Below are 16,551 nucleotides of genomic sequence, written 5' to 3' on the forward strand. Positions count from 1 at the left end.
CAAAGTTGGACGCTTAATCGACTGAGCCATCCAGTCACCCCAAGAAAAGCCATCTCTAAAAACTTCCCCACAAAGACAACGTCAGGACTAGATGACATCACTGGTAAATTTTACCAAATATTTATGGAGGGAATAATACAAAACACACATACTCTTTCAGAAAATAGAGGTAGGGGGGACACTTTCCAACTAATATGGGGACCAGAATTTCTCCGATAACAAAACTAGTCAAAGATACTATAAGAAATCTACAGGTCAAAACCCTTGATGAATATAGGTCCTCAAATCCTTAACAAATTATTTGCAAGTCAGATACAGCAATATATAAAAAGGGTAATGCATCATAACCAAATGTGGCTTATCCTAGCAATGTAAAGTTGGTTTAACATTCAAAAATAGATTAATGTAATTCAGGACATTAACATAACAAAAGGGAAGAATCAGATAATTTCTGTAATAAATGGATTTTATAAAATATGATCCTCATTTGTTATTAAAATTGTAGCCAAAGTGAAAATAAAAGGACATTTTCTAACTTCATAAAGGTCATCAGGAAAAAAACCTATAGCTACCATCACACATAGTAGTGAAAGACTGAAAACTTCCGTCTACATACAAGAAGAGTATGTATACCTACTATTATGGTAGATGAATTCTTAGCAAGTACAAGCAGGTGAGAAAAAGAAATACAAGGCCTACATATTGCAAAGGAAGAAATAAAACTCTCATTATGTACAGTCAATACGATTATGTATGTAGAAAATCCTAAGCGATCTACAAAAATCCTGCTAGTGCTAATAAATGAACTTGCCAAGTTGGTAGGACAAAAATCTATACATAAAAAAATCAATTGTATTTGGATAATCTAGCAGTGAGCAATTATAAAATTAAATATTAAAAACAATACTATTTACAGGAGCATCTAAAAATAGCAAACACTTGAGGATAAATTTAACTAAATGGAGCAAGATCTTACATCAAAAAATACAAAATGTTGCTGAAATACAAAAAGTCCTAATGAAATGGAGAGATTGGCCATTTTTATGGATTAGAAGATTTCATAGTTTTAAGATGTCAATTTTCTCCCAGTTGATTTCTGGATTCAATAAAATTTCAGTCAAAATCCTAACATACTTTTTTTTGTAGACATTGACAAGCATATGCTAAATTTCTTTATCTTTTTAAAATGAAGATGTAAATGACCTAGAATAGGCAAAACAAATTTGAAAAAGAACAAAATTAGGGGATTTGTTCCACTTGATTTCAAGATTTTGTTAAATTTTAATCTTTATTCTTGAGAGAGAGAGAGAGAGAGTGAGAGAGAGAGAGCAAGAGAGAGCACTGGCAGGGGAGAGGCTGAGAGAGAGGGAGACATAGAATCCCAAGCAGGCTCCAGGCTCCGAGCTGTCATTACAGAGCCCGATGAGGGGCTCAAACTCACGAACCATGAGATCATGACCTGAGCCAGTCAGACGCTTAATGGACTGAGCCACCCAGGTATCCCTCAAGACTTTAAAGCTATAGTGATTTTTCTCTCAAAATAGCCTCCTACAAATCCTTCCTTCTCTGTATGTGCTTACCCCTCTTTCCATCAAATGGTGTTTATTTTCCTTCTCCTCAAATGTAGGCTGGCCTGTTTTGTGACTCGCTTTGACCAAGAGACTACACCAGAAGTCACACAGTGTCCTATGGACTCAGCCCTTGTGAGGCTTACAAACTGCCATTTTTATTTTCTTGGAACCCTGAGGTATCATGTCAATAGGTCTGACTAATCGGCTAGAGGTAAAGGCCATACATATAAAGAGCAGCTCTAATAATAGATGTGAGATTTACAGAGAGAGATAGAGGGAGAGAGAAAGGCCCAAGTGGACTTCAGCCATGTTAGCCATGTCAGACAAGGCTCTGCACATCTGAGTAGAACCATCTTATATCCTTCGGACCTAACTGATCTCCATGAATCAACATCATGTGCAGGAAAAATGAGCACATCCTGGCCAACTCCTGCCCAAAGTACAGAACCATGAGCAATAACCAGCTGTTATTACTTAAGTCACAAAGTTTGGGGGTGGTTTGTTACACAAGTGTAGAAACCAGAAACACTGAATGACTGAGCAAATGAATGACACTCTCCTTTTCCTCCTAGGATGCTAGCAACATTACCGTATTGTGCTAACATTGAAATACTCTATGCAATTCTCTTCTATAGCTTTTCTAGTTGACAGGTAGCTTCCATAATTACTCTTTAGAAGTTAAAAGTTAAGGACATTTTTATGCAGCATGATATCGACAGGTAATTAAAAGACCGTTCAGGTTAAATTTCTGATTGTAAAACGGTGCTTACTGGAATCACAATATTTTTAAAAAAGTCATTATCCCACAAAATCAATGCTCATCTTTTGTCACATTTTCATCAGTCTGTTTATGCATTAGTGCATTTTATACAAAAAATACTTTTTATAAGTGAGATAATATTTTACATAAAGATTGCACAATATTTCACTGTCAGCTCAGCTATTAAGAACCTGATTTGGAGATAATTAAGAACCTGATTTGGAGATAATTGCTCACAGAGCATACCTTTTCTTACAGGTATCCTAAAATTTATAAAATATCCTTTCATTCTTTCTTATTAGTGAGAATCTTGTTATAAGAACCAAAAGCATAAATGCCTATAGCAAAATAATTTTTAGTAAATATAGTTTTCTATAATGTCATCTGTGGTTTTTGGCCATATATAAGAAAAAGCCATTGAAATTTATCAATGTCACATGAAGTTTATGGTAAAAGGTTTTATTTATCCCATTATATGATATTTTATTATGAGGATCCCACTGACAAATTTCTTTTAATTTTGAAGCTAAAAAATTACATTTCTTCTAGATAAACCATTGTGTATATCCTGTGAATAGACTTGAATTTGCAACTATTATTTAGTGTTGTTTTTCAAAGTATAGAATAAGACATTGGGCACCCCTGCCAAAAGTATATCTGTATTCTTGAAATTTGTTCTCTGATTTTGGTTTTGAATGCATTTATTTGCCTCCACATTTAATTTTTATCTCTCAGAGATAATTTATGAATGTCTATAAATTGTAATACTTCTGTAAACAGGTAGGATTTTAATCAATTAATTGATCCTGTCTTATTTTTCCATTTATCATTTCCACTTATTATTTTATAATTAGCATTTTTCTAAAACTTTCATAATTGTATAACATTTTGTTATATTAATGCAGTATTATTTAATTGACCATACTCTACTTCTGGAGATAATAGATTGGTGTTCATTTTTTACTATTATAAAAATTGTAATAAGCAACTTTATACTTGTTTTTTTCCACAGATCTGATTTTTTTCTAAGACTAGAATATCTTGCTAAAACGGTCTTGAAATATATCATCAAATTTCTTTAGAAAGACTACAACAATTTGCTCTCTTGCCATCAGAGTGCCTACCTTAACATACCTTGCCAGTACTGAGTATTATCATTGTTCAAGATTTTGTTAATGTGATTAGTGGGAGGACATTAAATGATTTAATGTGCATTTCTTAGATTATTAGCAAAAGCCCATATTTCCAATAATGCTCCCTTTGTCTCATATCATGTATTCAAGTGTCTTCTGGTCTACTTGTTCTGTAGATCTGGCTCTATCCATGTGCTAATTCTATGATTTCAAAGAAATAATAGTATGCAATTGTCAGTTTTCAAATAATATGACTGTTCTTATCCACAAAGTCTAATACTGAGAACCTCCCCTGAGGAAATTATTAAAATATAGAAAATACTAACGTGAATGTATACCCCCTACAACACTATTTATAATATAAATATAAGTGATATAAGTGATAAAAGTGATCATATAAATATCCAAATTGTTGAAATAATTATGAATAATATACATGTAGAATGAAATATTAGATGTGAAAAATTATGCTTATAGAGGTTGCCAATCATCAAACATTAGGTTAAACTATACTAGAATGTTGGGGATATTTCAAATATTAATATGAAAATATCAGCTATACTATACTACATTAATAATATTAGGAGAAAAAATATTATTTTCTACTAAATTAAAAAAAGTGAAGAGAAGGAGGTAATTTATAAAATATTATCATAAGTGTTTAATTCTTAGTGGAGTTATGGATGCTTTATATTTTCTTTTCTGGAACTTTCATTATTTCCTGAATTTCATCATGCTATATGTTTCTTGTTTCCTTATAAATCTATTCTAGATTAAGGTGGAGCTATATATTTAAAAATATGATGCTTTCATTATTATTAAAAACAGTTATTGTAACTACATTGCTAATATCCCGATCTCTGCTTATTAATACTTTTAATATCTCTTAGCTGAGAGAATTAGGAAGACACTGAACAGGAAAGACTCCTATTTTAAAAATTCACTTTTCTGATGCAAAAGCTTAATAGAGTGTTAATTTAGTTCCAAAGGAAAAGAATAAATAATGTTTTAAGGGGGACAAAAAGTATGGAAGAGAAAGACATCTAAAGTGTCAAATTTTTGACTCTGTAAATTAATAAAAACAATCGACCCTTGTGTGGCTATAAAATCCATATTCTAAACTATTACAACATCCATTAAGGTTATATCCTCTCAGCTCATTGCATCTCTTCTGTTCGGTTTGGATTTCTCAGTGAAGGATGATTAGGAAAATCTTGAAAGCTACCTGTCAAATGATGGCTTCTCTCCACAGTCAAAGGCATCCTGGAGCTCCTTAACGAGGTTAGCCTGGCCTGGCAGTCGGAACAGACCCTCTTCCTTCAGCCCCCTTTGTCGGATAAAGTCCACACACTGCTCCACCAACATTGGAGCCAGACGGTTCCCATATCTCTTCTCATAACGGACAGTGTCTTCAAGTTTCTGTCCAAAAATGCCTGGAGGAATAAAGGATTACAATGAATGTGAAGAATCATTTCATTTTGTTACCTGAAAACAAAAAAACAAAACACAAAACAAAACAAAACAAAAAAAACCCCAAAAAACAAAAAACCCTCAATGTTAAGGAAAAACAAAGATTGAAATGCTGGCAAGCATGTAACAATTGGTACTTCACATTTTTACAGAATCAAATCCATTATATACAATTCTTCAAATGGAAAGGATTTGTTGTATGCTGTTCTTTCCCCCTATATTCCATATTTAACCCCCAAACCAAATAGAAATATAAAGTTGGAGATATCCACTTGGATGTAAGAAACACTGCAATAAATATAACTTTAGTTTTGGGTTTTCTTTTCTTTTTCTTCTATTTTGGAAAAGGAATTGTATTGAAAAGCAGAAATATTCTGCAGAGAATAGTCAAATTCTACTGTTGTTACAGTTGTAACTTTACATCCAGTTTTCATTTAATTTAAATATTATTCATTTATTTGTTCACCTTTTGTTTTCAATCAAGTGATGATGCCATGATTATAATCAAGATGATAAAGCCAGGAAAAAACGCCCAGAATTTTCATCCACATAAAATATTTCAGGCATTGTTTGCCTTTTAAAACCTTAAACTGTTAATTTATTTGAAAGGGAAAAATCTAAACTATGAAGCAGTGCATACCAGAAGTGAGGAGGTGGGATCATGGTGGTTTACCCTAACAGATAGGAAGGAATATTTCATCACACATTGTCCAGAACTGCCAACACATGGTGGTAATAAAAAGCAGGCCAATTTTGATCAATTTTATTACTGATTTTAAAATAACCACAAGGGATGAATTCCTTGCTGCATGCATTTGGAGCTGAACATCTATGATTTACCCTTGCTACCCCACTGATTAAGAAACAATTCCTCTAGCTATTTGTAGTTGGTGTGATCACTTCAGGATTAAGTCATGGAGTTGGAGCGCTGTTCCTGCAGGCCCTCAGGGCCCACAGTCCCAATGGAGTCACTGTTGTGTGTTCCAAGGCATCTGGAAGTGGTGTTCCTACTGATGATGAACAGGTGACTGGGCTGGAAATGGGAGGCCATGTTGGTTGCATGGAGGGGACTGGACCCATAAAATATACTAGCCCCAAAGACCGTGTTGGGCACCAAGGAAGACCCTAATATTGTTCCTTCTGTCACCAATAATCAAATAGTGGGCTGTATGTGCGAAGAGGACAACAGTGCTATCATCTGGGTCAAGTTGCACAAAGGTGAGACCCAGTGATGCCCTAGCTGTGGACTCCATTATAAGCTGGTGTTCTACCAGTTAGCCCACTGAGCCTTTCTTTACACTAATTTACTCAAAATGTGCTGTAAACTTTTCTTCTTTCCAAAAAAGAATGACATTGTATTGGTTCTTCTCAAAAGAGAAAGGGAGGGAAAGAGAAAGAGAAAGAGAAAGAGAAAGAGAAAGAGAAAGAGAAAGAGAAAGAAAGAGAAAGAGAAAAAGAGAAAGAGAAAGAGAAAGAAAAACAATGCCTCTAAAATATATTAACATAAGGTGGTAGCTTGGCAAAAATGATCAACCTATGAAAAAAAAATGTAGGAAAAGCCAAAGCAAATGTCACTCCAATGTTCCCAGATGGGATGAATATCACTAAATAGTTTTAATGGTCTACTGATTTCATAAAAGGGAAAGAAAAATTAGTGTTGCATGTTGAAATTATGTGAGACTCCAGAACACTTGGAGAATTATTTTGAAAACATTAGGCTAAGAATTTGGCAATAAGAACACATGTTTTACCTCCCTATCTGTAAAATAATTTATGTATGGATTCAGCAGTGCAAAACCATCACATGCCAAGCAATAAACACTGCTACCAAAGAGAATATTTTCAGCCCTGCTAGAAACAATAACACAACAACAAACCAAACTATTCAACACCTGATATCAGATCTAGCATTAATGGAATTAATTTCCTTTTAGGAAAAAAGGTTGACTGAACTGATATTAAAATTCAAATACATTGAAAGCAAAATTAGAAAATGGCATCTTCTAAGGGCAGGAAAATTAATGTAGGTAACGGTTCTATCTAGTCGACTGCAGACTTTCGAACAAGCAGCTTCTCAATGGTGTGTCAAACATTGTTTGTTAACTCAACAGACATTCATACCCCCATTTTCTCTTGTCATTTCTATTTTAGGGGATGGAAAATTAAATACCTCTCCCACTTTTTAAGAAGGCTTCAGAGTCTCTAGGAAGGCTTTGTTGTTGTTTTTGTTGTTGCTGCTGTTGTTTGATGAAAGAGACAGCTGGAATTGCCAATCACTCCTTTTTCCTATCATGAACTTGAACATGCTCTTTACTAATCTAAGAGTCATCTTTTGATCATTAGATAATCATTCATGAGGGAAAGGTTGAAAGATTCAGAGACAAGAGGGATGAAATCATTGAACCACTGACCCAATAACAGAAGCATCTTCTTTATGATTTTTTTAATGTGAGAAAAATGCATGTTTAATCACTGTTAGCTGAGTTTTCTGTTACTTACATCATTGTGAATTCTAGCTCATGAAGTGATAATAATGATTTTGAAGGTATTTTAGCATTTTAATAACAAAGTTTGAAGACTGGCTATTAAATTGGTTATGAACGGAGAATACTGACTCTTTTTCTGTGGAGTTCTTTGATGCTTATTTGGCTGGGAAGTTCAGAAAATAGCCTTTTAAAGGCACTAAAAGTTCAGTTTTAAAAATAACAATGTTGACATCTGGGAATACATCTTATGCATCTGTAGTTTTTCACTCATTGTTTTAAATTGATAAATATATTATCTAAAGTTTCTCTCTAAATCCAGCAGAAAATCTACTAAAGATGTTACAATTCAACATCTATGTGTGCTACAAATGAGAACAAACTTCCAATATTTTGTTTCATACAGTAATAAAAAACAGTCAACACTCTCTTCTTAAAATTTTCAGGGTTTATTTTTTCCCTAACAACTTAGGAACGAGATAAAGCAGTAAGCTTTGCTTTATAGCTATTCTCTCTCTTTCTCTTTTCTTTCTTCTCTTTCTTTCTTTCTTTCTTTCTTTCTTTTTCTCTCTCTTTCTTTGTTTCCTTCCTTCCTTCCTTCCTTCCTTCCTTTCCTTCTGTTCTTTTTCTCTTTCTCCCTCCCTTTCCCTCTCTCTTTCTCTCTCTCTCTCTTTTTTTATACATACAGACTTGCATTTGTGGTAAGCATATACTTAAGAAGTATAGCAAGAAACTTAATGCCAAAAGCCCTAACATCTTTCCATTTATTTAGTACTTATTACATACTAAGTCTTTGACATATATTCTCTTATTTTAATAATAAATATGTAAGGTAACTATTTTATACATGAGGAAATTGGGGATTAAACAAATAGCCCAAGGTTAGTTACACAACACCAAGTGTCACAATGAAAGTCCATATTCAGATTTATTCAGCCTTAAACCTTCACTCATTCCCGAATACTAGTCTTCTTCCTCTTTATTTAATCACAATTATCATATGTCTTCATTTTCTAGTAATTTAAAATATTAGTAAATTCTAAAAATGAATAAAATAGAGTACCTTTTCTGTGCCATAGAGAGTTCTAACAGCTAAGATGTACTTATGTATTCCAGGCATGGGTACAAGTGGTTTACCAGTATTTCTCTCATTTAAAAAGCTCACAGCACTCTGAGGTGGGCACCACTATTTTACCAAGGAAAGGACTGAAGCACAGAAAGGTTAAGTAATTTGCTGAATGTTACATAGCTAGTAAAAAATTATGGAACCAAGATTTCTTCAAGGCTGTTGGATTTCAGAGCCATTCTGTATATATTACACAATACTGCACTGCGTGTATAATAGCTGAAAAATGAGTTATTGAGGAAAAATCTTGCTATTTACCAGCTTTCTGACCTAAATTTCTGTCATCACACAAGGAGGAGTGATTTCTGCTGAGAAAAATGCAAATTTTGAAGAAGGTCAGGAAAAAAAAATGGAGGAGAAAACTCTGAACATCTTGTGCGTTCTGTCCAAGGAAATTATTTCCTCTATGTAGAGATCTAAGACTATTTAGCAATATAATATGCAAAAGAGTTAAAGCATATAAATGATAGATACATATACTCAGAGATTTCTGTGGAAAAACAATCGTTTTCTGCTATAAATCTGGTGTTGCAAAGAATTAGGAAATGGTTATAATAGACATATGATTCCCATTTTGTGGCATTGAAAATAGAATGTCCCAAACATCTGTCTTACAGTGGTAGATGTAAATCAATGTTGTCTATGAGCATGTTGTTTTGTGTGGAAAGTTAGAGAACATTTTTTAAGCTGTTTTGTTTAAGACTTTTATTGAAGAAACAGCGAAACTTCAAATTTTAAGATTAACAAGACAGCACAAAGGTCACAAGACTATCTCCAACTAGCAGCACGGGGAAAAGGACACATTGACTAGTAGATGATTAACAGAAATATACCTTGTTTTTTGAGTCATGCAAACAGTTCTAGCTATGTTCATTTAAATTCCTAAGAAGGTTTTGCAGTCCCTGACAAAACCATCCCTGGAATTTCTGGGTGACAAAGGTACATCATGTGTACTTCTCTTGGAAATACATTGATGGTGTCATGAAGCATCACCAAGGAGGTGACTTTTCACTGGACTGAGAAAGTAAATTACACAGGTGATTTTATTACACCTGTGAGAAGCTGTTCCAACTGGAGAGAGAAAGAGAGAGAGGAGAGAGAGAGAGAGAGAGAGAGAGAGAGAGAGAGAGAGATCTAAATCTCCTTCAGGATGTGTGAGGTTCCTCCTTTATGTGTGATATATATACTCTTTATCTAGAGGCAGCTTGTGAAGTTACTGAGTGTGATAAGGTACATATATTCAAATTCCACTCATCTTAAAAATGAATAGGCAAACACAAGGCCAAACCTTCTTGGACCTTCTGTACCTTGCAATAATTTATTATTTTTGCTCCTTGATTCCCACTTAGGTTGTAACTCTGGCTCCATTTCGTCACTTTCTATCTTTTTGCCAACCTATTGCAATTTGGACTCTGACATTGTCATTCTACTAAAAGAGCTTTTTATATAGTCACCAACAACTTTCTAGTTGCCAAAGCACTGAAAGCCAAATTTATTTTTTATATTACTTTATGCCTCACTTCCTTTAAAATGGTCAATGCCACTCTTCTCTTATTCTTCTCATGTGTTACATAACTCTTGCCTTCCAGAATACTCTTATCAATCTCCTTCTTGACTATGCTACTTGCTACACACTTATCATAAATCTATTTGTCCTCTGGATTCTGTCCTCAGCCCTATTTTTCTCTATTTGACAAAACTTCTTTGCTTGACATTTAATCTCACTGTCTATCAATTATTCCCAGATTTGTATGTCAATTTGGGCTGCTCTTGTGACCCTTAGCATTGGATTTCTAAGTGCCCATGAGATACCTCAACATGAGTATCTCAAAACATCCTCAAACTCAGAATTTCTTAAACAAAGTCACCTTTTCTTGAAAACCTGCTCTATTTCCTTTAATCCTGATTTTGGTTATCAGTTCCAGTTATCCCCCCAAACATTTGAAGTTCCATCTGAGAGTCAACCTAGATTCCTCCTTCCTTCCTGATCCCAATTGAATCACCACATGGGTCCCTTCCAAACTCACTGCCACTACTTTAGGCCAGATCTTTAATATTTCTTAATTGAGTTCAAAGAGCAGTGTACTCATTTCAGGCAAGTGCTGTCATGATGAGCTTCATAACATTTAAATTGGATCATGACATTTCTTTGCTCTATGTCTTCCCTTGGTGCCCATTGGCCAACCAAACTCTTTTCCATGAAATACCAAGTCTCCACAGTCTGAACTCTGCTTCTTTATCCACCATTCAATCAACAAATGTTTAGGTAGCACCCACTGTGTGACAGACACTGGCCATATCCACCTTCATTTCTACTGCTTGCTCACAAACAACATGCTGGACTATTAGCTGTTTCCTAAATGCAATATAACTTATCATATCTTCAGGCATCCTTACGGAAGGTAGATTTTGCCATCATGAGTCAGCCTAGGGAAACTTATTCTGTAAACCTTTCTTTTTTCCCTTCCTTCTCCACTCTGACTACAAAAAGACTCAATATTCTACCAAACATTCACTGGTTATTATACATTCGGACCTCCTTGGATTACAAGTTTTCTATCCATGTAAGATTTTTTGATTACTTCGAAGGTATTGGCAACAGACTGAGGTAAACTTTGGCTGTCTTTGTTTCTCAGTTCTGGACTAAATTGAATGACTTTTATTTTGATTTGTCTATATATCATGGTTGAATGTTCACTTTTAAATGAAAATTGTTATACACCTGGTGATACCAAGACTTATTCTGCAGCAGGATTGCAGTAAGCAGAAGGATAAGTAAAAGCAACTTCTCTATATGGCTTAATTATCTCTAGGAAGAAAAGGGTGGAAATCGGAAAAAATCACTGACAGCAGGGAATTTGAGTAATAACCGAAAAGTTGTTTAACTTCTGGCTTTTCATCAGCACACCACAGCTTTTTTATTTTGTTTTGTTTTCAGGATTTTATAGATATCAGTGCCATAGCCTGAGAATTACTGATGAATGTCATTTTACATTGGAATTATTCACTCATTTCCATCACTGAGCAAGTGTTTTGTTTTAATGCACACATTAATTTCACAGACATTTATGGAGCCCTCAATCCTTACCCACTTTGGTATTAAGTTCCAGGGACATAAACAAGAGAGTTTGTCTGTGTGTCTTAGTGCAGTCAGGCTGCTGTTACAGAACAGTCAGTAGCTTATATACTGTCTGAGTAGTTTTTACACAACCGAAATTTATTTCTCACAGTTCTGGAGGCTGGAAGTCTGAGATCAGACCAGTACAGTTGGGTTCTGGGGACAGCCCTCTTCTGGGTTGCAAACTATCCATTTCTGGTTGCATTCTCAAGTGACAGCATAGGAAGGAGTGAAAGAGCTCTCTGGAGCCCTTTTACCAAGCAAGGCACTGATCCTATTCATAAGAGTTCCACTCTCACGACCAAATCACTTCCTAATACCATCACCTTAGGCATTTGGTTTTCAACACAGGAATTTAGAGGGGACACACAACTCTGCCTACTCAACTCCAGAATCACTTGGTACATGCTCCATAAAATTTTGATATTATGAATTAATGAGGTAAGTCATTTATACACAATCAAAATAAAAGACATCCAATTTAGTCCAGAACTAAGAAACAAAGAGCCAAAGTTTACTTCAGTCTGTCGCCAACACTTTCTAAGTAACCAAAAAATCTTATATGGATAGTAAACTTGTAATCCAAGGAGGTCTGAGTCTATAATAACCAGCGAATGTTTGGTACAATTTTTTTTAAATTTTTTTAACGTTTATTCATTTTTGAGAGACAGACAGAGACAGAGCGTTAGCAGGGGAGGGACAGAGAGATAGGGAGACACAGAATCCAAAGCAGGTTCCAGGCTCTGAGCTGTCAGCATAGAGCCTGATGCGGGGCTCAACTCACAAATCCTGAGATCATGACCTAAGCTGAAGTCGAATGATTAACCAACTGAGCCACCCAGGTGTCCCATAGAATCATGACTCTTTTTGTAGTCAGAGTGGAGAAGGAAGGGGAAAAAGAAAGACTTAGAAAACCTAAGAAGTGTAATAATGTCAGCATAGTGGCCCAGTGGCCTAGATCTCACACCAGTAGACCAAGACATGCAATTTACATGTATTTTCTTATTTGACCACTCACACATATTCTGTAAGGATACTTCCCTTCTACAAACTGATTCAGAGATGCTAGGTGACCTGAGGACACGCATCTAAAAAGTGGCAGGTCTAGGGATACAAACACAGGTCTGTACCATTCTAAAAGTCTTCCTTTTACACTATGTTACATTAATTCAATGTAGTCGGGTTTTTTTTTCCCATAGGCATACTGACCACTCTCTTAGGATAATATGGAGAAAATGTCTCAATCTGATTTCTATCTAAATTATTAAATCTGATTTTATATAGTGCAGATGAATTACTGCCATTCCAGATAAGACCATGATCAGTCTTTTGTTCATGAACTCCTCAGCCTTTATGTACGATTTGTTGTAGTGCTTATCACAGAGTAATTATTTATGTTCCTTTATCTCCAAGGAGTATGTGAACTCATAGATTCAAGGCAACCTTTTTGCCTACTCAACTCCAGAATAACTTGGTACATGCTCCATAAAATTTTGATATTATGAATTAATGAGCTAACTCATTCATAGCACCATTTAAAATTATATAGATTTAGATAGCGGCATTCTCTTGGACAAATCAATTTCCATAAATGAGATTACAATATATACAACATACAATAAACTTCAAAGAAAACGTTGGTTTTATTCATAACCATGACAAAGACAGCCTATTTTAATTCATTATTGCTCATGGACCTGTAGGAAAAGATACATAATAATACTGTACTTCACCAATTTGCAAGAAACCTTGAATCCTTAATTGAATAGGCCTATTGCCATTCTTTACTCTGGGAAGAAGTAAACAAATCTATGTCTATGTCTATGTCTATGTGTAGCTCTATCTCCATCTATCTCTATCTCTATCATCTATTTATCATCTATCTTTTACCACTAATGTGTATAAAGCACTTTAAAAAAATATTCACTTATTATTTTGAGAGAAAGAGAGCATAAGCAGGGGAGGGGCAGAGAGAGAGAATCCCAAGCAGGGTCCATGATATCAGCACAGAGCCTGATGCAGGCTCAAACCCACGAACTGTGAGATCATGACCTGAGCTGAAATCAAGAGTTGGATGCTTAACTGACTGAGCCACCCAGGCACCCCTAAATGTGTATAAAGCACTTCAAGATGGCTAGGAAGATAAGGCAGTCAGGTGGCAGCATTTAAGAAATATACAGGCTACACAGAAGGCTTGGGTCAATAAAGAAGGCTTGATGAAGAAATAAGACCCAGCAATGTCTAGAAGGAAGTACAAAGTTTGAACAGACAGCAGAGAGAGAGAGTGTCATAGTATAATGAAAAAAAAGCAAAGGCCTGGCACAGGATATATGTTTAGGAAGAAAGAGTGGGACAGTCTGGGGAATTGGGAGTTTATTCTCCAGGGAATAGATGGATGTGGTTATAAGGCCTTGATAATTACACGAAACAGTTAGGAGTTCCTCCTGGGAGCAATAGGGACTCATCAAAATGTTTGAGGGGTGCCTGGGTGCCTTAGTTGGTTAAGTGTCTGACTCTTGGTCTCGGCTGAGGTCATGATCTCATGGTTCATGAGTTCAAGCCCTGCATCAGGCTGTGCACTATCAGTGCAGAGCCTGCCTGGAATTTTCTCTCTGTCTTCTCCTGCTCTCTCTATTTCAGGAATACCAACTGGTCAATGCTTTACCAATAGCCTGTGTGTTGTAGGAATTTGTGAAGAACATTAGGTTGGAAACAAGTGAGGATGGATGCTGTCTTGAAGAGCCACTTCTTAGGTTGAAATAAGTTGTGTGCATGAAGCAATAAAGGCACAGAGAACTCAGATGATGGAAACATAAAAGGAGCTGGAAGTCTATGAAGAAGGAAGAAGCAACAGTTTCATGACCAGTGACTGGTTACGGTGTAGGGGAAAGCTCTAGATAATTAATGATAACTTATCTCTAAGACAGAGCAACTCAGGAAATCAAACACACAAACAAAAACAAGATATAGTTAGTTTCCTTCAGTGTGTCCCATGAGCATAACATCCTTAAACTAGCTAGCTGCCCTATTGTGACTAGAAATTAACACTAACATTCAGGAACCAAAGTAGTCGGTAATCAAAAGGTTGCTTACGCTGCTTTGCATATCACACATTAGTCTTACAGAGGTAAAAAAAAATTACATACATAGTTTCAAAATCGACAGGATAAAAATACATTGTAACCATTATCTCTCCAGAACATAAATCCAAAGCACTGCTATCCCCCCAGCATCCTGCCTAATAGATGTTTATCAGTTCCTACATTTTTAAAACCACTGGGAAAGCATTTTCAGTGATCTTTATTAGTACCCAGACAAAGGAATGGAGAGATGAAAAGGACAGTAAGGGACCAAAGGGGTCTGGAAGAGAAAGCAACCTTGAGAATTTAGTTACAGCCTGCCCAGCATGCAGGCTCCATTATCACCAGGCCTCTGGAAACTTTAACTCAACTCCACACTTCATTCAAGGGCATTTATAAAGCTGCGAGTCTTCTCTGCTGTTGGCTTACCCCTGACAACGGTAAAAAAAATATGCTTTAAATGTGGGTCAGGAAAAGCAGACACATCAGCATTCTTTGCTTCTGGGTGCTTTTCCATGAATCATGCACTCCCCCTTTTACTTTCATTGAAATAACTTAAGCTGATGCTCTCCAACAGGCTTGGTTGAGGAACGCAGAAACAGGTCCACTTCTCCAACTACTTGAGTGCCCAGGGGATTAAACAAAGCACAAAAGAACACTCTCTTCTTAAGGTAGCATGGTTTAGGGACCCAGGATTGAAAGAAAAGTTCATTCTTTTCCATGCAGGACCTTAAACAAAAATGTAAACCCCTCCCTCCCCCCCCCCCCCCCCCCCCCCCCCCAGTGAGTCACGCCACTGCAGGCTGGAGTGATTAGTGCTGCACACACAGAAGCAGCTTCTCTCCCAGAGCCTCTCTGCATAATTGTCGTCCTGCAGCCAGGGAACAAGAGGCTGGTGTGCCGCTGGCTCTGGCTAAAAGGGAAGGAAACTTAAAACGGCTTGATGCTTCCTGTTCCTCCCCTCCTTTATGGTTCTGACAGAAACCAGAATACAGTTTTGTAAATTAGAAATCTGTTAATCCTTGACTCACATGCTAAACATTCCTCAGGTTACTAAGACTTTGCATAGAAAAGTACAATAGTTTAAAATTAACCCACAGGAGATGACAGATAGATAGAACCCACTCCTGTGGGTGCCATTTGCCAGCCCATGGGGATTCTCTTTGCAGGCAATGCCTTCCCTTGTTGGGAAGAGGGCATGATCAGCAGTCTTAGTCAGGATCCTTGAAGATAGGCTATACTCCACTATTGGAGAGGAGGTGGAGAAAGGTCAAAAACATCTTGCCATGTGCTTCAAAGATATATTAATTGCCCCCAGAACATCTCATGTTACAAATGAGCAGCAATAGGCTGGAAAAGTAGACTTTCTCTGTGAGTTTGGATAAACTCAATTTAGTTGCTGAGAGCAGGAAGAGCTAGAAAACGAGAACATGTCCTTAAGCAATTACTCCCTAGCTTTTCTCAGTTTCTATTGTTATCAAATTCTCTGTCAATGATGCAGTCTTAACAGTAACCTTGAAATCTCTATAGATCTATAAAATATGAGACAAGTATCTCTCCCTTAATTACCTTTGTGGATGAGAGAGGAATATAAATGAATACCTGAATTCCTTGCTAATAATGTATGATAATGATCATAGGCAGATCTCAAGTGCTCAAAGGGAAGGACTCAGAAAGAACAAGGTTTAATCTTAAAAGTTCCTGCTATATTTTGCTTTATACAATGGTTTTTTTCTTACTTTGTTTTCTTCTCTCTTTTGTTGGTTAGTAAGTAGAAAGGGTTAATAGGTAGCAGATCAAAGAAAAAAGG

The 16,551-nt window shown here is 36.1% G+C and overlaps 1 protein-coding gene across 9 annotated transcripts in view; it reads right to left on the bottom strand.

Annotated features, from left to right (window-relative positions):
- The window catches only part of ARHGAP24 (Rho GTPase activating protein 24), a 516,404-nt gene that overhangs the window by 44,812 nt on the left and 455,041 nt on the right, over window positions 1-16,551 (bottom strand). For all 9 annotated transcript variants that reach the window (XM_047855838.1, XM_047855840.1, XM_047855837.1 and 6 more), the window contains one exon: window positions 4,690-4,897. In XM_047855838.1, the coding sequence (XP_047711794.1) occupies window positions 4,690-4,897 (208 nt within the window). The remainder of the gene's footprint in view (window positions 1-4,689; window positions 4,898-16,551) is intronic.

The sequence above is a fragment of the Prionailurus viverrinus genome, chromosome B1, assembly GCF_022837055.1.
Source record: "Prionailurus viverrinus isolate Anna chromosome B1, UM_Priviv_1.0, whole genome shotgun sequence".
NCBI classification, from domain to species: domain Eukaryota; kingdom Metazoa; phylum Chordata; class Mammalia; order Carnivora; family Felidae; genus Prionailurus; species Prionailurus viverrinus.